The 24,687-nt window shown below is 36.5% G+C and overlaps 2 protein-coding genes across 8 annotated transcripts in view; one reads left to right on the top strand and one right to left on the bottom strand.

The window, feature by feature from the left end:
- Positions 1-30: 30 nt before the first annotated feature.
- On the top strand, positions 31-4,891 carry LOC105693173 (protein phosphatase inhibitor 2-like). Of its 2 annotated transcripts, none has more exons than XM_012412934.3 (5): positions 31-346; positions 839-1,012; positions 1,099-1,175; positions 1,268-1,406; positions 3,594-4,891. In XM_012412934.3, the coding sequence occupies exons 1-5, from the start codon at positions 267-269 to the stop codon at positions 3,667-3,669; spliced, it is 546 nt and encodes a 181-aa protein (XP_012268357.1). In that variant the 5' UTR covers positions 31-266; the 3' UTR covers positions 3,670-4,891. The 2 variants fall into 2 exon arrangements, with proteins under 2 accessions (XP_012268357.1, XP_020712104.1); XM_020856445.2 differs by having other exon boundaries at positions 38-346; positions 842-1,012.
- A 15,229-nt stretch (positions 4,892-20,120) lies between these two features.
- The window catches only part of LOC105693171 (gamma-aminobutyric acid type B receptor subunit 2), a 120,701-nt gene continuing 116,134 nt past the window's right edge, over positions 20,121-24,687 (bottom strand). For all 6 annotated transcript variants that reach the window (XM_048651243.1, XM_048651246.1, XM_048651247.1 and 3 more), the window contains one exon: positions 20,121-24,498. In XM_048651243.1, the coding sequence (XP_048507200.1) occupies positions 24,062-24,498 (437 nt within the window). In that variant the 3' untranslated portion in view covers positions 20,121-24,061. The remainder of the gene's footprint in view (positions 24,499-24,687) is intronic.

The raw sequence follows: 24,687 nt of genomic DNA, 5'->3' as shown, positions 1-24,687 counted from the left end.
CCTCTGACGTCTATAATTCGAGGCCCATCCCCAAAATGTTGCCAAAATGCGTGAAGAATGCTTGAAGTGTGAAGTGGGACATCAGTGGGATGAGGTGTTGGGTAGCAGTGGCGGGGTAGAAAATCACAAGTTCTGTCAAGTGACGAGGTTCGGTTCGACTTAAATTTTGGTAGCAGTTGAAAGCTCCGGTTCAGCAGTTTGCGAAAGTGCGGTATTCTGACCACAAATGTTTTGTGAGAGCTTCGAGTGAATTTTTACAGCAAGACATGGCGGAAAATTTGGGAAAACGTCCGTCTAAGGGTATTCTGAAATCGTCAAGTAGTTTTGACTCACAGGAAGCACCTAGGTGGGTATGAGAATCTACTGGATTACGGTTATCGACTGTCATGAAAATATCGAGCATGTTTAACCTGAAACATCAAACTACCTCGATAAATATTTACAGAAAACCTAAAAATTCATCGTTCAATTTTATTTACGTATCTCTGGCCTCGTACGACCTTCGGGCTTCTATGTAATCTTGTTAAACTTCAGGCTCCGATATTAAATGATTCACAAGTTGCCTCTCTGGTATTTTTAAACATGTGTAAGCACACGTATGCTCATAATATCTTTATTCAATTAATATTCAACCGGAAGAAATTATCTGCAGCTTCAATAGGACGCAATAGCTTCTGTTTACTGCGTGTGTCACAATCTGATACCTTTCAATTGACCGTTTTTTTCCATCACTAGTGACACGTTTAAATTCATCACCGCATACTTTGATCTTTTGACCCTCATTTATATAATTGAAGCATGATTTTATTAGTGCATTAAAGGTTGATCGTCATTTCAGCAGAGCGAGTAAAGAAACAAAATGGGATGAGATGAATATTATTGCTACACTGCATCCTGCTGACAAAGATTATGGCCATATGAAAATCGATGAACCGAAAACCCCCTACAACTACGAAGGGGTTGAAAATTCACATGAAAGAGATCAGCTAGATTCTTCAATAATTGCTGCAAAGTATGTACATTCATCTGACACCCTTTGATGTAATAATTCTTGTAGTCAATTATTTTTACATTGGTTTTTTATTATCACCCTCATAGATTAGCCGGAAATGATAAGCCAAAAATATTGGAGGAATCCTCAGATGAAGAAGATGAAGAGACGCCCGAAGAGAGACGTAAGTTATTTTGTCCAGATTAATGTGCATGTAATGTTGAGAGGGTGGGCATTTCGCAAAGATGCTTTCATTCGAAAATTTATTATTTTCAGAAAAAAGAATAGCATTCGAACAAAAACGCAAAGGCCATTATCAAGAATGGCAAGCAGTTCAGTTGGCGCGAAAGTCAATGCAAGAAGAAAGTGATGAAGATGATGCTGAAGACGATACGGATTCAAATTTTAGATCCAAGTGCGTGCCATCCTGTGATAGCGAACCAGATTCTGATTCTAACTCGCCAGAATAATCACTTGTAGTGACACTCAACAGTGTGCCGTTCCCATTTACTTCACCACTTGTTAACAATCATGAGCTCGGTATTTCCCTATGTAAACAGGCTAAAAATATTCTACCCACTTTTGCACAAACCATATCGATTCGATGCAGCTGTATAGTTGTGATTCACCAAAATTTTCAAGAATCACTTTGAGTATTGTCAGTGTGCGGACATTCTATACCCACTCGACTTAACTAACTTATCGATTGTTGGCACTTGGTGAATTAGTTACAAAATATTTCTAGAACTGACTGCGTTGTTGTGTAAAAATGGAGGTTGCTCTCAACGATGTCTATCGAATAAATGAACAGTAGAAATTGTATGAACCCATTAGAAGTATGTGTAATGCTCATTCAAATTATATCGAGTGGTTATCATCGGTATATTCTAGTACGACACTGATCCCAATTCATAATATTTATTGTACGTAAATCTCTAGCTGCATGTAGAGGAATGACGAAAATATTCTTATTATTTATTCTAGTAAGCTATTTAGAGCATCCTCGTTGGATCAAAAATAGTTTTAGGGAGATTTTGGACATTATATATTATGCATCATGGAAACCGTTATCATTTTTCTGGGATATAAAGACTAGAAATATACATCCATAAACTTATTTGAGAGCTACCTTCTGCTTTATGCGCAAATTGCGAATTGAGGGGTATAATAAAATATTGAAGTTGTTTTACAACTTGAATTGGAACGTGCACAAATGCTGATCACAGAGCACAAATATGGGTAACACATTTCTTGCGTAAGCGAATCAGCTGTGGACCCTCGATTTGTAAGCTCCACATTGAAAACTCATTCGGTAATTTTATTCAATCATACTAGTGACTAATTCGTTACGCTATTATTCATTCTCCCAGTTTGTCATGTAAGCTGCTTATCATTTGCTAGTTTATTTAATTATTTATCTTGTTCTTTTCGCTACGGCCAAAGTTTGACTTACTTTTATCTACTTTTTGCTTTTCCAATGCACAACAAGTGATGTAGAAATTGGAGTCTATAGTGTTGCAACAATTAATACTACGAAGAACTAAATAATTTGGTGAACTAGGTTCGGCCAAGTTATTAAATATCAGCTAGTAATGACGACTTCGCAACTATCCATTACGTTAGAAATTATTATTGGCACAGGGAATTCACTTGATTTGGCCGATAAAAAATCTTACTCCTAAAAATAAGAAAAAAGCTAGAATGTAGTAAGTGATATTTGAGTGAGATATGTGTGACGTGGAAGAACTGATGAGTGACTTAAATGCAATAACTTTATTATACATCAGATCTTGAATTTTGCAAGGTAATTTCCAAGAGCTTGCTAACGATGAATTCTATGTAGATAACATGCAGTGAGTCGACTGTTATTCTTACCAATTTGCGAATATTGAGCATTTGCATTTTATCAAATACAAATTTGTCGAGCTCTTAACAATAAGATAAATTATGGTTGTGAAACCCATGTTGACGAATGAAATTCAGTTACTAGTCCATTGCTTCGATAGTCGAAAAAATATTTGGAATCGGAATTTATTTATTATTTGTTTGTTTACGTATTTTTTTTTGCGTATGCTATACTAGTATGCTTTTTTTATTATTACTTTTTTCGATTTAATATCGATTCTGGTGAGCCTGCACATTGTAATTACATTTTACGTTATTCGAGTGTCGAATTAACGTTCTAGAAATCATGCGGTAGGAACATCTCGCGGATCCCGATGTAAAGACGTAGGCACCGACGACCTCTTCCCAAATCATACGACATCCACGCAGACTCAAAAATCAAAAATCAAGAGTAAAATATCATGCTGCGGAAAAAATCAGAACGCTTCTTGTTCGTATTGCGGCTGTCGGTATAACACTTCACATTTTATTTTTGTATAAATCGCGTAGGTTAATTTAGATATGCGTAGAAGTATAGCTCGGTACGATTTGTCGAAGATATCTCTTGAAATTATCTTTATAATGATAAAGATAATTCCGAGGGCCTTTAATTGGCCTTGCGTAATCTCGAATTATACTACCCGTATTCGTACATTCATTATTAGATTTTCCTAATTAATTCGATTAAAATACTATTCTATTATTGTATATTTGACAGGCTTCATTTCGTACGAGGCTGTTATCGATTTGTGAAAACACGCACTTCTGCTACTATTCGAAAGGAGAGAAACTAAATCAACTTTTCAAATCGTGCGATACGTCGTCATCAACTTTTCTTCCGCTTTTTTTGCTTATGGCTATATTTATACGATGAAAACAATATGGTCTACACGCCCATACAATTGAATAAATAGTTTTAATTTGATTATAATCAACTCCGTTACATGTTCTAATCATGTTTATTATTTTTTCATTACGATTCCATCCACCCACCCTCCCAACCCGATCGATGAAAAATAATATCAAGTACAAAAAGTGGGACTAAAGACCGTCATCAGGAACCCGCGTCGTCATCATCTTCCAGAGGAGGATGTTCGGCATGCGGTGCTCCCAAATCCAAATCCGGCTCATCCCCGGCACGTAGCTTTCGAAAATGAGGAACCAATTTTTTTCATCTTCCCGTCTACTTATTCAGTTGGCAGTAACGTTCCTTGGTTTATAACGATGCGTCAAATTCCATTCAGATCTCCAGAACGTGAGTTGGCTCCAATAACTATTTTATATACTTATGCAAAACTCACCGGGTTTCCCAATGATTTTCAATTTTCAACGTTATACGACACACTCAAATTTATCCTCAACTCGGTTTATTCGCCCTTATTTAATTTACATTAAATCACGTATCTTTGCACTTTTGATTTTTACTCATTATCGCTTCTTTACGCGTATCTTTTGATTGACAATGGATTTATTCGATCAATAATTTATTTCGATAATTTTTCGATTAATCCGCATTTGTGAAACTACAAGAGACAAAGACCAAAAGTCAAACGACTTTATGAGGTTTTATTTCACATGTGTATTGTTGTGTCTCTGTACCAATTAGATAGAAAATGTAGTTCCTGTTCCAAATGTAAAAATTCATGAGAGATTACATGACCGTAAAACTGCGTCGATATAAATTACATTTTTTCGCGAACGGCCGCATGCAAATATTTAATTGGATGTTGATTAAATTCACGTCTGATACATGAGATCGTTATCAATGGAAGATAATCAGCACCAATTTTAATTAATATACCTTCGATATCAAAAACAAGGACCACTCTATCATAACTTACGACTAATTAGCATGAATGGACAAAAAAGTTTCAAGGAAAAAAAAATTAACAAATAAATAAATAACAAAATTAAGTTTTCAAGATTTTAGTTCGACAATTATTCTTGTCATTCCGTAATTGAACTTTTCCATCAATAATTAAATTCGAATGGTAGTAATCTGATAATATAGCAGAAGAAAAAGAGAAATAATCAAACAACCGATTAATGTATGTACGTAGCATTTATTGTATTCAATATTCAAATAATATTGAACATGATTTTGAGAACAAAACCTTATTACAGACGGGTTCTTATTATAATCTAGACAATATCGATCTAAATTATGCATGTAAGAAATACATATAGGATATATATCATCATTTGGACCCATAATTGTAACGTGTATATTTCATAGTATTTTGAGAACGAATATAAATATATATATATATACATGAAACTATGTACGGAATCGAAGAAAAAAACCATTATTTATAATTATTAAATATATAAAATGATTATGAGTGTTTTAGCTGAAAATAATTATATAGGTTGTGTTATAAATATCGCTCTACGATGTAACGTTGAGAATCGAGAAGAGCAAATAGTTGAAAAAATTCTTCCTTCAGTAAACACCTATGGATTTATAGCATAGCTAGGTGATATTTATACACGATGGGGATTTTCCACAGAGAATGTTAATAATTTTACTGGGAACCTTTATTTCTTCTTCTTTTTCATTTAAATAGCAAAATTTCTTAAACACCAGCTCTAAATTCAACGTCAATTTTACGAAACTGCGTTGAATAACAAAAAAAAAATATTTTTGAATTTCTCATTGTTTAATGAATTGAAAATTTTATAAATCTATCGTAATAATAACGGTGATGATAGTAACCATGACAACAAAAAAGAAAAAAACTTTCGCGTGCAGAAAATATTGATCAATTATTCTGAAAGTTATATACATAATTTTATGTGTATAAAAATGAATCGATGTTACCAGTGATTCGATCGATGAAGAAAAGAAAACAAAGTATACAGAATTATAATTTACATTCAAAAGCAAATAAGTGATATTTGAATAGTCTCAAATCCGATGTAGTATGTAGAAAAAAAAAAATTGATTTATATGCTTATACAAAAAAATAAAAAAAAATAAATAAAAAAACCAAAATTGTGGCAGTTTAGAGTTCAGAAGAGCGCATACAGAAAAGAAAATGGCTTTAACGTAATATTATACATAGAACGCATATGATTTCTTACTGTTAGTCGAATAATTGCATCGTTTGCAGATTGTGATGAAAATTTTGACTCGTAAATTTTTTTGTTTTTCACCCACGTACACATATATCTATACGAATGGGTCCTTCCAAAACGTGAAAATTAAGATCTTATGATAACGTACGTAGCATAATATAGACAAAGCCAAGAAGCCTTCCATGCGTAGAATTTAGCGTGCTTTTAGATGATTATGTAATATTTATTACAATTATAAATTATACATACCCAGCTATTATGTATGGTATAATTATTCTGCAGAAGCTGCAAGAAATTCATGAACAGTGAAAGAAAAAGAAAATTAATAACGATGAATTAAAAGGAAAAAAAAAAATACACGTGTATAGAGTAAAAGGTATATTTAATATCAAACATTAACGACGGAAATAAAAATTAAATAGCAAAATGATATAACATAAAAGGATATAAAAATGAAAATAAATAAAAAGCAGAGAACGTAAAAACGAGTAAAATATTGAAAAAATATGTGTACATAAGAGTAATAAATGATGATATATCAAATTATCTATGTAATAAAAATTAATTGTGTCAAAACTGTAATAAAAAAGAAAAATAAATGAAAAATCAATTAATAATAGAAAATAATAAGTTTTCAAAATATCCGTTATGTAAGTTACGATGTACACAATAGTTACAATAATATCGCGATCGCGATCCGCCATGCTGGGATGAAAAAGATTCAGAAATTTTTGACCTTAACTTCTGAAAACATCCCTCTACCTGCAGTCGGCTTTAGGGCAACAGCTTCTACGCCCAGCTCCGCTCGTTTCTTCACGTCTCTGCAATAATTTGACACGCGTACGTCGCTGGTTATTACGCTCGGTGAATACAAATCAAGGAAAATTTGTACGGTCTTAACGGAAGGGAGCCTTGCGGAATTAATCATTCTGATGCAAAGAAAGAAACAAATGAGAAAAAAAATTTAAAGGAAAAAAACAGGCCAAAAGAAGAAACGCAACGCAATCCTCTTTCGTACGTACGCCGGAACGCGTGGAAAAAAAATTCGAAACGAGCGTGGAATTTTTTTTAACACGCAGCACGTATTTTTGTCGAAATTCTTCTGCTACCTCGTTTTTTGTTCTTTCGTTTCGAGACTATAATGTACGTTTACTTATCGAGGGGTTTACCAGAGACCAGAAAGGCGTAACCCACAAAAACATATAAAGAGGACTGTGGCGGTAAGGGATATACAAATTTTTTATTCAAAGAGAACAGCGTTCAGGAGATTGAATTGATTTTTGGGAAATACGCGCTCGTTGAAAAATTAAAATTCTCCTGCTGCGTATCCCTGAAAAATTGGGCTGTACAAACGGGTTTCTGATTTTCGGCCTATGATCATACGCCGGCATTCGTTAATATTCGATTGTCTTAAGGGAGTTCTGGTGGGAACGGAAGGTTTCACCGGATTCGGAATGGTTTTACCATTTCACTTTTGTTTAATTAAGTCAGCGACGCTTTGAATCCATCCGCCTCTGGGGGTTGTAGTTATTTCGAACAAAGGGGGTATTAGGGATCGCCGGTAAACTTCTGGGCAAACTCGAAAACTTTTCCAAGGTGAGATTAAGGGGAATAACACTCGTCGGTGTCTGTTGCAGATTTTTCAAATTGGACGGAGCGAATCTTCGGTGTGTCGCGAACCTGCATACTTTCACTTTACTCGTCTTACCATTTGGTTAAACGCGTTGTTGCACATCTCTTGCTAGTTTATTCGAGAAAATGAGAAAATGAGAAAAAGAAGTTGCGGGATATTCATGAAATTGTATCGGTCGATCGAGCAGTTTTTGAATGAAAATCCATTGCGAAGTCCGTAATTAAATCGGGAGAATCTTTATCGGCCTTTAACCGACCATTTGGAATTTTTTTAAATCGGACGTGTAAATTTATCTCATTAGCTATCTCAACGATTTGAAAAACTGAGTGAAAAACGAAACCATCGCGTCAAACCGACGACTTGTATTATCTGTCAAGACGAATATTCTTCCGCAAAGTTTCTTTTCTTTGAAATTCCATTTCTACCGTTTTATCGTTCTTTTCCCTCTTCTTTTTTTTTTCTTCTTACTTTCAAGGATGCTTTTCACCGTTGAAGTATTCCCAAAATGTTCCCCCAATTTTGTAGGACAAGTTTACCGTGTCACAGTCGTGTAAATTCAATGTTCCGGAAACACGTCGTTTTCCAACGCCGCGGTGCTCTGTGCGTCTTACAAGCGAGACAAAGTCAAATATCAAACCCCCGAGCAGCTAAGGGGTACGCCATCCTTTGGCAAATAATTATTTAAAACTCAAAAAGGTAACGATATGGTTTACCTTCGCGTCCCCAAGCTTTACGAAAAACAAGAGAAATTGGATATTTGTTTTGTCTTCTCGTTCCCTTCTTATCGTTGGATTTTATTTCCAAAGTTCAATGAGGGGTATACTTTTTCTTTTTCAATTTTCACATGATCCGTTCGATGCGAATTTTGAGCCAGCGAAGTTACTTACCAAGAAGCACGAGGGTAATTAAAAAAAAACATCAATTATATCAGCTGAAATAAATGTCTGATTTTAGTCGAGTTCAACCCCTTGTAAATATTACCCGTCGATATGTGAAATCCGGGTTCAATAAATCGTAGGAAATTGAATGCGGAAAATATTTAAATATCTTAATTTATCATCCGCGAATCGTGCGGATTTTGAAAAGGACCGATTCTCATATAATCCGTATAGTTGGAGAATCCAGAGGTGCGGAACGGTCGTATATTTTACACGTAGATCGTTGTGTTAATATAATATGTATATTTCGAGTTATCTCGGGCTTCGAAAATGCACGTTATGCGAATAGCTAGCGGAGATGAATATGAATTCTTTATCATCATTTCTCTGCTCCGGGAATTTGGAAGGTATAGTATAATAGATGGAAATTTCATTCAACGAATCTTTTACTAATCATTCATCGCACACACTGTGACTCGGTGGCTCTCACGAGGTTCGCCCCCGCATTACGCTTTCTTGTTATCGTTTTTTTCTTAAATTCCTTCGAAACGTCTCTTTTTATTTTTTCAACTATTTTCCACCTCCCGTTCGCCGCCATTTCGGAATCTCAGTTAAATTCAAACTTTGGAAAACGCCCAAATATATATACCAGGATTCCATCCTCTCATTTCTCACAATTGGTACGTTAATCGTGCCAACTATGGACTTTGAATTTGCCTCATTTATTTTCACAGTAAATTAAGAAAAACGATGGCTTATATCTCGGTATAATTCAGAGTTGATGGCAGACGGAGAGATAATTTGGATACTCCGTCGAATTAGCGATAAGATAGTTCTGGAGGAGGGAAAGAAAATTCGACCGCTCGACGCTGCCATCCAGTTCTCTTCAACGACGGCTCGCTCGTAGCGAGGGAGAATAAAGACGGGATTATCGTATTAATACCGGTCATTTCGAAGACTCGAGTTGCAGGGAACGCACGTGATCGTAAGCCCTTTTATTCGCAGTCTTATCATTCGTTGTTTCTCATTGTACGCCGAGAAAACTTTTGTGCACGTGACAACGACGCGTCCTCGAGCCTTATGAAATCTTCATTCGCTCATTGTCGGTTCAATTATTTAACTAATCCAACTACGCAACTGAACTCGCTTTTTAGCATGCCGCTCCATCATTCGGCGAGGGTAATGGTCTTAAAAACTTTCCGTCTCCCGATTGTTTCCAACTTACTTTGTAGATTTAAAAAGTTGTACGTGCGATGCACCGACTCGCGAGAACGAACAACTTTGGAGCAACGAGAGAAACAAATAAAAAAATCAAAAAAAAAAAAAAAAACATCCCATCGTCACTTCGTATTTCGAAAGTGACGAAGGAAAAACAAAGCAGGAAACGAAATCCGAATTAACTCCAGATTTTCTTTGATCTCGATCGAGTTTCTCGTTCGGGGCTTAAAGCCGCACGCGGCGATTTTTTGTACGTATCACTTTCAAAAAAAAAAAAAAAACAACTTTCACCGAGGTACGAGAAAAGAGCTGTTACACGGTGTGGAAAATTCTCCGATTATCGAACCCTGAAGTATTAGAGTCTGTCCTAAGGTTTGAGCTTATATAGGGTAGGCGTAACGAACAACTAACGATAAGGGACGCAACTGGAGGCATGCGATGACGGGGGAGACATTCCTGAAATATCTAGTGGTCGCGGCATAAATAGGGTTGCAGTGTGTAAAGGCAGGTGTTACTTCGAGGTTACACACAGCAGTTAAGGGCATGTACGTACCTATACATATATATATACTTTGCAACACAACTATAATATCCATGGTGACGAACCACACCACGACTTAAGATCCCGTAGAGCAAAGTTTCAAGAGGCTCCGAAATGGTTGAGATTCTCAATTAATATAAGCTCAAGTGGTCCCTATTGTTTCGCTCATAATTATATTACGACAACTTTGTGGACCTGATTGCGTCGCCCTACGTCCTACCGGTCTACAGGGTGTTCCGAATAGATTTATACCCAGTCTTCAACGCCAGTAGAATCGAAGCGGATTTTCATTGATTTATTTCTTCGCTCCGTTATATCGAATTGAGTCAAATGTGTGCTGTGGAATGTAAGTGTACGTTGAAACGTGCGTGCGCGTATGGTAAACGGGGAAACGATTATAAAATTTAGAAATTAAATCCCGTCCTCCTAGTTGCACTAATTAGGTATCGGGCGTTTCCATGGAATTTCTAAAGCTCACGCTCAACGCTTTCCCTTTTCGGGTACACCCGACTTCGTTCCTGTTTCCGTCTATTTATTAGCGAGCAGATCACGTCGACAACATTTACACGCCGAGGTAGGGTTAGTACCGACTATTAACCTTCCCATTATTAAGGGACGCTGTACAACGTTGCGAATTACTTTCTATATGATACACAATTGCAGTAGAAATGGTACGGAAAAGCACCCGTATTACACGCCGTCATTTTTTCGAGAAAATCTGCGTAATTATCTTTCAAACTATATCAAGTAAAATAACGTCGGTACGTGAGGTGGTTTTGTAGGAGCGATTTTTCGTGATAAAAATTTGGAAAAAAAAACAAGGGATGTATTTTTCATCCAGTACTCGTTGGAGATATCCCTGTCCAGTTTCGTGCGTATAGAAATTCAAAGGTGACCTCCGAATTTGAAAATTAAAACGAATTATACCAAGTTCTACGGTATCCAAATCGATCGATCGATGCGTTGTAATAATTTTGACTTTGTCGCGTTACGCGATGCGTCTGAATTTGCGATATTTCCGGATCGGCCGTGGGACGATATAATTCTAGTTTCTCCGCCCTCGTCATATGTTTCTGGTGCTATATCGCAGTACTTCCTCGCGGTCAGTTTTGCTCTCAGTCGGTTTAATGCCAGATATATCAATTATGCGGTCAGAGAACCGAGCGGAGGCAATTTATATATCTTGAATTCGTGACCAGAATTCCAGGGATTCAGTCCTTCCTCGTCCTTTTAGGTTCGGTCAACGCGGGTAATTTCTGCAGCGCATGTTCCCAACCCGTCGTTTGTCACTTTCTTACGAAAGGTGGATATTCTACAGATATACCTGTACCTGTATACCCACCGCGTGTATCGCACACAGCAGATATTTCACGTCCGCGTCAACGTGGATATTATCAACGTTATCACGCGTTATTATTACGGAACCTCGAGTGCTTCCGTCGTTACGTTCTCCTCGCTAGTTTTTTTTTTCTCTTTTTTTTTTGTCTTTTTTTTTTTTATTTCAGACAAATTCCACGCATTCGTCACCCGTGTTTCACAGCGCGTGATCCAAGGATATCCTGTCCGAGGATCTTTGATATACACGAATGAAAAAAAAAGGCTTCGTTTGCCGCGGTTACTTTTTTTCCCAGCTCGATAAATAAATGCGAGTACACGCGGTGTACTCGCGTATATACATGATATCGATCAACGTTTTGGGAATGTGCGTAAAATTTGTTGAACCGAATCGCGGGTCAAGCCTTCGTCGAGTGTCCTTGTTATTTTCAGGTTCAAAAGAAGTGTTTCAACGGTGGCGGAGCTTTGCGTCGCCCCTCCCCCCCGTATCTCGGGTGTCACCGGCATAATTCCTGTCGGCTACTCTCATCCCTCGGCTCTTCGCAGAGGCACGATTTTCGTTTGATATCGAAACCCGCGGGTCGTCGGCGTCCTCCTCCCATCAGAAGTCCCGGCACTTCAGATTTCTCGCTTGTTTTAGCCTACTTCTTCTTCTCGTTCTGATCGACGAACGACGCGTGTAGAAAAACTTAAAAAATCTACCCATTGATCGTGGGAATTTTTATCCCCGATTAAAAGCGGCGTTTTTCGTCGTTTCGTTGGAAAATTTTCCGCTGACCCGATGCGGGGGAGATTCGATAATCGGCCGATATTACGTGTGTTTTTGTAATTCTTGAGAACAACCTCGACCGTCCGTTCGCGGATAAACGGTGTGTCGTAGGTACGGGTGGAAAAAAGCGTAGCTTTTCAGGCGAGTCCCATTATAGGTTTTTTGTCAGCTTCCTTTTCTTTTCTCTTTTTTCTCTTTTTTTCCATTTTTTATTTTTTAACGAGTAACTCCGTGCGCGCGGTAATTCGGATTTCACCGAACCCAGACAGGGGGAGAGTACAGCGTGGGTTTAATTCGATTCCGTGATCCGTAACGTTTCAGCGATGGTTCGTATAACCTTCAGCCTGCGGGCTCTACGGGCAAAGAGATCGTGGATACAACTATTCCGAATTCAGCGCTATTTCCGTACCTTTATAACCGGCAGACCTGGCGGGTGGGTATTCGTCGACGGGGTGTAGCGGAGAAAACGGCGTGTCGTTACGCGCGTGTAACTCGAAACTGGGGGTTTGGTATATTATCGAGACGGGGTTCGGCTCGGTCGCGTCGAGATCCCGTTTATGTTGTTTAGTTTGCGGTGTCGAACGATATCCGGATACCCTCCGCGGGAATTCGGAATCATTGACACCGCGCAGTCACCGAAATTGCTCTTTCTCGGTACGCGTGTGTATACGCGTACAGAACGTACAACGTTTCTCTAGCTTTTCACGTGTCCGCAATCCGACTGCGAACGCTTCTCTCCTTTTTCAATTCATCTACACAGCCGGCGGTATACTATAGGTATACCGCGTATGTTACGCGACTGTTACCTCCGTGTAAATCACACGGTCTGTCTCACCTTCTCGTTCCCCGTCTCTCTGGTTCGGTGGTTTCTGGATATCCCGTTTCTCCACACATTTGGTACGAGTGACATTTTATCTATATACGAATACCGGATATCGACGGGGAACCGGAAACTGGAATCAAGGGCGATTATTTATTTCCTCCTCTTTTTTTTTTCCCAGTACCCCTGCGGTTCGTTCAAAGGATCGTAAAATTTTTTTAATAATCGAAGGATTTTGATCGACTGAATTACCGATCAGTTTCTTTCGCAGTTCGGTGCTGCGGGTATCTTGTATGGCTTGCGCTTCTCCCCGTATATGTTGATAATTTGAAAATTCGGTGTCGATTGCGCGTACGCGATATAATTAACGCAAGATTCGGCGCGACGCTGCGAATGGGGGTTCACGTTAACTTTCGAGTTGGCGGAATATTACCTCACCGAGATCGGGTAGTCAATTAAATCCAGCAGACGTAGGCGGAAGCACCGACTACTTCGCCGGAAGTTTCTGATTACACCATCGCTTTACCACCTTGTTGCAGCTAGGGGGGGATCCTAAACGCTGCACATGAGCTTTTGGCTTTTCGACGTCTCGCGTGCGCGGCTCAAAATTACCCAGTTAAATCAGGGTCGATTTTCGCTAGTTTCGACCACCCCGAGCAACGTGAAGCGCGTTGTACGCCGGTCGAAAAAAATCGGATCATCGAAAATGGGGAAGAAAAAAATCTCCTCTTTTTGGAAAAAAAGAATTAAAGACGATCTGAATACTGAATCTGAATGAAAAATTTGGTGCTTCTACTTTTCCCTGGTTCCTAAATTTCCTTTTTTTATCGTATCCCCAGCGTGAATATGAAGTTATATTTTACCAAAATTTGAAGATATTTCCACGTATGGGGTATATCCGCGCAAATGATGAAGTGAAATTTATTTTTCTTTTTTTTTTTTTTTTCTTCTTCGGTCCGAATATAGTGTCGTCTGCATTTTTCAAGTTGGAAGCTTTTATTCAGGAACCACTTGAGCAGAAGGAGAAGTATACGTATATCACACGTATAAAAAGCGTTGGTTCGTTGGTTGGCTACCTTTGGAGGGATCTTGAAGCAATTCTGGTAAGTAGTTTTCACCCTGAATAGTCAACCTATCTGCAGACTCGCTACGAGAGTTGTGTCACAACTGAAGAGTGCTATACGATCGTCTATGTATACGTCATCCAACGGTGGAGTGCAAAAAATACACGAGGGGGGTGAAAAATTCAACGCTCCGTTTTTCAAATTCCTTCTTTCTCCTTAACATTCTCCGACCCTTTTTCTCGCTATTCTTGGAGTCTCTTTCCGCTCACACGATTCCCTGTGAATCAGATGAAAGAATTACCCGTACACACCGTTATCGTAAAGGTAATCGACCTTTCGAAGGATCAAACTATATTCCATAATATTTCCTCGTATCGGGATCTTCTGTAATAAGGACACAGGGACAGGGTAATGTGGTGCACGGAATACAGGCCATAAATTATGTATAATTTCCCTTTGTATCAAAGACAAGTTCGTAATGTACAATAGCAGATGTCTGCGTATAACGTGGGGTGTATTACAAACAGGGTGGGCAGAGGACGAAGAACGAAAAAGACCGAACGAACTTTAACAAGAATTTTGTCAAAATTGAAACACGCGTAAATCCAAAACGATCCTGATCAATTCTCGATAAAAAATAAGAGTGAAAAAACTTTTTTATCGAGTGGTTCGAAGTTGTGATATTCGTCCTTTGATGAAAAACACGAGCTTTCGAGGGAGAGAAAAAATGTTTCGAAAAATTCCAAGCTCGTGATTCATTGGGGCGTTTATAGCTTTTGTTGTTCGCCGGTTTCGGATTTGGCCGTTTTTTTTGTTTTTTTTTTTCACTTTTTTTCAGTTTCCTCTTTACACCCAGTACATATTATCCTTTGTTCAATATTCAATACCTTCTATTCTAAGTATACAGCATATCGTATCACCACCCGGCAACTTGGATATTAACCTTTGAGCCGAGTCTATATCGTATTCAGAAACAAGAGCAAGAGAATATGAAACAAAGTATGAAGAACAAACGGATCATCATTTTTCCGGAAGCAGGAGATGTCGTTCATTTTTGAGTAGGGGCACCTCAGTTTTCCTATAACTTTTTTCGATTTTTGTATTCTCCCGGTTTCCACAATACCCGTACAGACTTTGGGGGGGGGGGGCTTTTTTCAACGCGGTTTACTTCCCTCCATTTTCTTCCTTCTCGTCGCGTTATTCTGAGTGGGGTACCGTTCGAGCGCCTCGCAGAGTAGCGGGCGAATTTCTCACCCGCGCGATTGACAAAGGCTGGTCGGTTTCAAAATTGCGGCTTTATACCTTGACAATACGTAAAGTACCACCGCGTTCCCGTCCCCGTACCTGCGGGAATCTTCTTACGGAATATTCTTGGAATTTTTTCGAGCAAGCGATGAGCCGCGCAGCCACGTCCGCGGCCAAAGGTTGGTCACCGTACCCGATCTTCCGTAGAGATCCCGGGGACATTGTACCGCCGCGAGATAAGATTTTATGTCTCCGTTTCTCTCTTCGTTCATTCTCAGGCCCCCCCATTTACTCCTCGCCACGTTTTTTTTCGGCGATCCGCGAGTGTTCCAAGATTGAACGACATTGTTGCTGGCAACAATGCACACCCCCGTTCTCGTCGCTGTCGTCTCATAACAGCCCGACTACAAAGAACTAGGGGTGGATATTAACTATACAGCGTGATCTTCGCTGCTGCAGCTGCCATCTTGTTTGAAAGTCATTATTTTTTACCATGAAAGTTTCATCTGACGAATTAGGAGCTGTTGGAATATCAAATTTGACGTTACAAGTATTTCATTCGAACGTTTTATTTTAGCCCTTTACTTTTCGCAGAGAGCAGTGATACGAGCACACCGTCATCTGCGAAGCGATTCGGCAGATTTTCTCACTTCAACGGTCCTGAGTACAACTTCCGTGGTGTCCATTAGTGTGACACTGAACAAAGGAATTGTGACGCTGCTTGCCTTCCGTGATGGGGATGAAATCCACGGGGGACGTATGGCCGGTTCGCTGCTGGGGGAAAACTTGTGGAGCGAAATATAGAAGAAAACGAAGATGGGAATTCAAAATAAAAATGAAGAGGAACCTAATTGATGAGGGAATGGTTACCGAAGATTAGGCGATAACTGTAATTTCGACAGGTAGATTAATTTGGATGTAGAAAGGAATCTACGAAACTATCCATTTAATTTAAAAAATTCCATCCCATTTTATACTGATACATTTAATAATATTTTCTTTTCTTAATCTACATTTAATTTCAATTTGTCTATTCGTACAACGCCAAAATAGGCCAGCTAGTTTTTATTGTATGGATAAGTCATCATGTCTTCATATCTAGTATTTATCAGAGTAATTAGAGAAACACTGCAACTTCAAAATGGATGATATCTTGTGAATTATTATTTTTTTATTCAAGCATTGTCAAATTCATCTAGGAGTCTGTTTTATAACTCTTGTCAAATATGATGTAACGATACTATTATTGAATGAATAAAATATTTAGAAAAACAAAAAGGCCAAATATTCAATTATTATTTCTATCAATAGTCCTGCAAGCAACTGCAGGTAGTGTCTTCATCAGATGTTATAGAAGTAGGATTGAATATAGAGGATTGAATGCATGCACATGATGAGGCACATGGGATCTCGGACCACCTCCTCGGGTTTCCTGTTCTCCTGATACAAATTCCTACTTTTAGGCAAACTTTCAATTTTCAGGGCCGGTATTCTAGCGATCTACATTATCATTACCGGGTTGTAAGCAAGCATGATTGAATGATTGAATGCATAGGCAGGCATATAGTTAGTTCTACAATGAAACAGCCGCTTTCTTTATCAGACTAGAAATGATCATGAAGGATTGAATGCATGCACATGATGAGGCACCAAGTTTCGGACCACCTCCTCGGGTTTCCTGTTCTCCTGATACAAATCTCCACTTTTCGACAAACTTTCAATTTTCAGGGCCGGCATTCTAGAGCTCTGCATTATCACTTCCGGTTGAAAGCATGATTGAACGATCAAAGACACAGGCATGCATGCAGTCAGTCATGCAATGCGTCAGTTGCTCTCTCTTTTATATTAGGAATAAATAAACAGGGTGGAACGCATGCACATGATGAGGCACCAGGTCTCGGAATACCTCCTCGGTTTTCCTGTTCTCCTGATACCCAGAAAATTTTTTGACCAAAATTCTAAATTCCGAAATACCTCCTCAGTTTTTCTGTTCTCCTGATACCCAGAAAATTTTTTCGCCTTAATTATAAACTTCGGAAACGCTGTTCTAAAGCTAGAAATTATTCTTTTTCTCTTTTATTTACGATTTATTGAATGAATAAATACATAGGCAGGCATACAGTAAGTTCTGCAAAGGATCGGTCGCTCTCTCTATCAGACTAGAAATAATCATGAAGGATTGAATGCATGCACATGATGAGGCACCAAGTTTCGGACCACCTCCTCGGGTTTCCTGTTCTCCTGATACAAATACCTACTTTTCGGCAAACTTTCAATTTTCAGGGCCGGCATTCTAGAGCTCTGCATTATCACTTCCGGTTTAAAGCATGATTGAACGATCAAAGACACAGGCATGCATGCAGTCAGTCATGCAATGCATCAGTTGCTCTCTCTTTCATACTAGGAATGAATAAACAGAGTGGAACGCATGCACATGATGAGGCACCAAGTTTCGGACCACCTCCTCGGTTTTTCTGTCCTCCTGATACAAATACCTACTTTTGGGCAAACTTTCAATTTTCAGGGCCAGTATTTTAGACGTTGATGTCATGATGTGTTGCTATTAAAGAGGTTTAATCAAGGGTGTAATCAACGTTTATCAAACAATCAAGTTCAAGAGTACTTTTCGTTTATTAAAACATCAAGGATACAAAATAACCGTGAATACATCATTATATATTTGTGGATTTATTCACACAGTGTAATATTTTTTTCGGTACTAAATGTGCTACAACAAAATTGACAGAAGTCTTAAATTAAATTAACATTCTAATCATTCTAGGAAGTCCACAGATGACCTATAGCTATGTCACATAATGTATGTAATTTCACGCAGTTAACAAATGTGATTAAAAATTTTTCAGATGCATTGGCGAGTCTTGTTCTCAGATTGCGAAGTGGAGTTGCTGTTCAGGCTGCCAAGTTCTCGTGTGTTTCCAGCCCAGAAATCCGAATCTGCAGTTAATTTAATCTATTCATAAAATTATTGGATTTGTCACCTAATTATCCTTCACAAAAACGACCAAATTAGAATATCCTGTTGGGACTCATTTCTAGCTTAATTCGTCATAGATATCGATACGTCATATGAGCATAGGAATTCCAATCTCCTATAACTTACTTGATCGATCCATCCGCTGAAATGATTGACTTATCTCCAATTCTCTGTTCCAAATACGAAGGAATCTTCGTTTTGTTAGTAACTTGAAATCGAAAACAATAAAAAGCTATGGTTTCGTCTTTTGTTCGAAAATATTCAAGAAATCTTCCAAAGGTTCACGAATGCTTTTCTGGAGCTTATAACTTACCAATAATTATTTAACAATGTCGGCTGGATGTTATCTTCGCTTGTACGGTGGTTTTCATCCCTAATGAAAGAAGGTTCAAATGAATAACTCAATTAATCGTCAGACAATTTTTCTTAACCATATTTATATTTTCATCGATTTTTTTTTCCTGCTCAATTATACAGATCATTGTTCATATATAACCATATACATATTTTCGTTTTTTTTCTCATGTTATTTTTATGCGATTTGCATCAGACATGATAATAATTTTTCGATAATTTTTTTGTCTTTCTCGTTTTTGGTATATCCATATAGGTACTTGTAAAAAATCAATCGATATAATTATATACGTGTGTACATACGTGTAATACAACAGGCATACCTATATCGTATCATCCAAATAATTTTCATCTTGTCGTCGTTCTTATTCTCCATCTCATTACTCGTCATACCGGGTACAGCTGATTACACAATTGAAATTCACGTGCGAAATTCAGAAGGATAGCCACCGCGGATGATGTCATTTTTGTTACATACGTGTCTAATATATGATGATGACAATAATAACAATACCACTACAAGTAATAGTTCTATTGAAAAACATTAATAATAGCAGAATAATAATAACAACAATAATGATGATAATCAAAATGACACCAATAACATTAATTCCCTATAATAAAAATATCAATGATACCTTATAATCATTATACATAATATGAACAAACAGTTTTATACACTTAACAACGGAATTCAACAGTTGCAAGCCATTATGATTTCTCTTCCTTCTTCCTCTCTCTCTCTCTCTCTCTCATTCTTTATCTTTCTCTATCTTTTCTCCTCGAAATAGGTTCTTTTTTTTAGTTGGAATGAATTACATGATATCTTTAAGGCGTGTGATTTTATGGTGAAGATGTAACAATATATTAAAATTTATAAAAAAAATTATTCGTATGAAATAGTAATTAGTTGAAACGTATATTATAGGTATATGTATGTATGTATATACGTCTAATGTATGTAAGATCTTGACTATGGCATGACGCGATTACGGTGTATATTGTATAATCATACATAATATGTCACACATTTACGAATTGTAGTTATCTATACTTACTTATATATATTTTCTGTTTCTTCTTTCTCTTCATAGACTATAACATATACTATATAATATCTTAATTCTAACATTCAATAAAATTTTCTATAATGTTATAATAATAATGATTATAACAATTAGAATAAGAATCATAATAATCATAATAATAACAATAAATTCAACAACGCCGATAATTTTTGCGCGTTTTTATCTAATCAATTTTTTCTGCTGTTAATTTACTTCCATAATTTATGTACATACATTTTTTCTCTCTTTCTCTCTCTCTCTCTCTCTCTCTCTCTCTATACATATTTGTTGTATTATAAAAGATAATTAACTATATGATTATTGTGTAATGAAATCGCACTTTGACAACGCCAAGATCTTCGAAACAGGAAACGATTAGGTACTTACTGCATAATATTCACCTATACATGTACGTAGATGATACATATAATATATATTAGGGTGATCCCCGATAGGGGTGTTTTCTAATTTTTATGCTCCCCTGAGTTTCAGCGCTCCCAAATTGATAAGAAAGAATACCTTAAAAATCCGATCAATCTATCTCGACTAAAAGATAGTCCACTGTGCATCAGAAAAATGTTTCAGATAATTTTCTCCTTATCCATTCAAAAGCTATCAAAAAAAATACAGATATATCTTAATCTACCATTTGACGCGTCGTACAAGTGACAACAACTGTACCAACTTTTGAATTTTTTCATCAATTATTCCTAGACTTGGAATGAAATGGTCAAATTTTTGAGGGAATCATTATGAAGTCCGTGGGAGCATAAAAATTAAAAAATGATGGTAATAACGAGAATAATAGTGATATTAATGATAATTAATCAATGTGAAAATGAAAATGATGATAATAGTAATAATAATAACAACAGTACATACACATATTTATACATCGTTACACGATTCACTATAAATATAATCATTTACACGTGGTATAATTCATTACTATTCATTATTGTGTCCATTATACTTAACCGTTGATTATCCCATTAATTAATTTATTTTTCATTAGTTCGTTCTTGTGCGGGGCACATATTATTATTATGTGCATCGTCCGTGACTTTTTCGTCATTTTGTTCCATTCATTATCGAATATTGTAATGTTACACGTACATATATAATATATACATATACGTATATCCATATCTATTCACTATAATTAAATATTAAATAATATTTCGAAAACTTTTTTTCTCTATACATCATTGACTATAATTTTTATTCGAACAATATTTTTAATTCATTTATTAATTTATTAGGTTTAGCTTGTCTTTGGCGTTCTGATTAGTTTTTATTTGGTTTTACCAACAATTCAGTTTAAGCCTCTTCTTCTCTAAGGCGTTGCCTTTTACCTCGTGCTTTTTCGTTCCGTTATGAATATCGTATTATATGATCATGATCGTTATTGTTATTTTTCATCATCCCTACTAATAATATCAGTATTTCAATTACAATTATAATTACCAAAATTTATCATTAATTTTATTCTATAGCTTCAATCACTTTATTTCTCTCAATATACATATGTATAGTACCACGCGTTCATATTGAAATTTAATCATTGATCTTTCAGGAGCACCAACGATATCGGTTAGACCATTTTGTCTATCGCCATCGACATCACATGACCATCACTAACACCGCACAAACGTCGCGTACCGAATAATTTTTTTCTTCTTTCGTATTTCGCATTACATTTATATTTATACGTTATTTAAATATGCACTGTAGTATAATACCGATGCCTTCTATTATAAGTTATTAATATTATTGATAATATTATTATTATTGTTTTTAATCAAGTATCGTTAGAGTGAATAGTCGTTAATTACCGATCGATTTACATTTTTGAAAAATTCATTTAGTGGGCTTTCATGCATGCTATAGATTTTTCTGATCATTTTCGTCATTTTTTTCTTTCCGAAGGATAAAATTCGATTCCGATTATCATTTTTAGTTTTAATATAATAGTACCAACGTTGTTATCTATGACATAATGAATGATTATAGTCAACTATATTTTGTATGAATACTACAGTACAGTCCAGTTATAACATAACATGTATATATACATTATATAAATATTATGTATACATGTAACCGAGAGAGATTGTGCGACAGATAATTATCTTCATTAATATTATAGTATTATCCATACTTTTTTTTCTCATTTTACTTTAAACCTTTTCCGTATATACACATATATTTTCGTCAGTTATATGTTTATCTGTATATCTAGACAATTCATATTATATACTCGTAAGTTTGCATAATAATTTCACAATTTAAAATTAGATATTAAAAATTTTACGCTAAATTTAATTACCTATTTTATTCCGTTATCCCTCCGTTAGGTGTTACAGGTATACAACTTACATACGAATTGATGAGCGATTAGACTTTCCTAATAATTATTATTGTTGTTATTATTATCATTATTATTATGAACATTGTCTATTTGTTCATTCATTATACTGAATTATTACGTTCATCGTTCGACGTGTGCTGACCAAACATGTGTGCTTCGATATTGTGGAATTTCTCGAATGGTCGAGCGATATTATAGCGAGAAAATTTTTTTATGTATCATTCAACCGATTTGCGATCTAATTCAACACATTCACATGTTATGTAATATATTGTATATGTTAAAATGTAATTCTGATTATGCGTATAAAATGGAGAAGAAAAATAAAAATAAGGATTATGACGGTAAATGTTGTATGAACGCAGTTTTTTTTAACTACATAATATTCAGTTTCGATTATGCAACACGTACATTATACCAGGTATTACATATTGTTTATAATGATCACGTTTATATAAATTTTTTTTCTGTTCGTTTAATGATTTCTACTATTCTAGTTGTAGATAAAAACGATCGTTTGATTTCTCTTCTCATAGTTTCGCATCTCCTTTCTTCTTCGAACATCTATATATTTATACTTATTGGTTACATGGCATACGTAAGACGAGATAAAATTTTTATACGCGTGTTAACAATTCTTGCTGTCATTGTAATTATTATTAATATCGTCATCATCATAATTATCATTATCATCATCATTATCATCATCACCGTTATCGTTATCATTATTATTATTATCCTTATTATTATCGATGTCATTACTATGTATATCGTTAAGAATCGGCCCATTAAAAAATAGCGCTGTATTTTCGATTGATCACAGCCGCACGCTATTTTATTTGTATATTATACTTTTATTCTCATACAATTGGATTATATAATTTATTGGTAATTTTCTTTTTTTTTTTGTTCTTCCGTGTTTCCTTTCTTCATTAAATATCGATGACCGAAATTCACGAGAATTTGAATTTTTATATCTATTAATATTACACGTTATATATGGGTATACATATATATTATATGAGACCGTATATATTTATGATCAGACTCAAGAGTAAAATAAAAATGGGGAAAACAGAGAGATGAAAAAAAGGATTTGAATAAAAAGATGAATGAAAAAGAGAGAAAAATACATGGATGGCGTACACACGCCCGTTGGGTAAGGTATTGTAAAACGCTTTTCGATAAGTGAAAGCTTAGCTTCCTCGAATCCTGCGCTGGAATCGTTATATAGGACGTGAAACAAACGGGATATTAATCATCGATTCCGCGAGTGATCGAGAGAAATTCAATGGAATAAAAAGAAGAAGTGAAACAAAATGACGGAGAAGAAAGAAAAAAAAAGAGAAAATGAAAAGGAAGAAGAAGCGGAAGGGAGGAAAAAACGAGAATGAAGTAGTAGAGCCCTCCGGGGAGGAAATCTTTAATTTCGCAGTAATTTTGAAATAATGAAAAACTCCACACCCGACGTTGCGGACGAAAGTTCACTCGTGATCATTGACAACCAAAGAGCAAAAAGGGACAACGAATGAAAAAGAGTAATGAATATGCGGTAGAAATGTAGATTTTTTTTTTTTTTTTTAATGACATCCGTGTTAGTCGATAATTTGTTAATTTCAATGACATTTATGAATTGAAAAATTATCATCACTCGTACATCAGCGTCCGTTTCGTTGGTACGCACAGTGTGATTCTATCGTTACGATTATTATCGTTATTAGTATTAGGATTTATTTGTTTTGCGTTCCGTTAATCTTTCAATTATTAGTTATTTTATATTTTCTGATAAATTCTACGTCGATGATTTATATTGACCCATTAAAGGTATTCAACTATGTCGCACTTTATGGATATATTTGGACAACTAGCTCCGTAACTACCCCTAGTCGTGTTTTTGTGTCTTTCGCTAAGTAACTTTTGAAATATCGGCAATATCGCCATGTCCAATAACTCGCCGTCCGAAACAGCACTGTACATTTTTGAAACGTTTACCGACGAGCCCCTGTTACCACTCGAAAATTTGTTGTTGTGTATCGTGGCAACGTTCGGTGTACTTTGGACGTAGTCCATTCTGGCCTGGTGACGAAGGGTTGACTCGGAGTGACGACATTCGCGTAACCTTCGAGAGCCACGATGAGGACATTCGACGAGCTGACCGGGAACTACACTAGATATTCTACCGCGTACGCATTTCTCCCGCGATTTTTCCGACACGGAACGTTGAATGATCGTTGATAACGACTCTTCGTATTTTTCTGTGAAATCGAAAACACCGGACAACAGTTGATCGGTTATTCTGGTATCGAAAATACGAGTGAATTTTGGTGAATCGTGAGTCTGGTGGGATCGCTACTGGTCGCCGAACGAAACGTTCGATGGCAAAGTCGAAATTAACAAAGTAACTCGTTCGGATTCGGAAACTCGAATGCGAGCGAGACGAACTT

This window comes from Athalia rosae, chromosome 2, assembly GCF_917208135.1.
Source record: "Athalia rosae chromosome 2, iyAthRosa1.1, whole genome shotgun sequence".
Taxonomy (NCBI): Eukaryota; Metazoa; Arthropoda; class Insecta; order Hymenoptera; family Athaliidae; genus Athalia; species Athalia rosae.
Note: the sequence above shows the minus strand (reverse complement) of the source record. Positions and strands in the feature narration are given on the sequence as shown.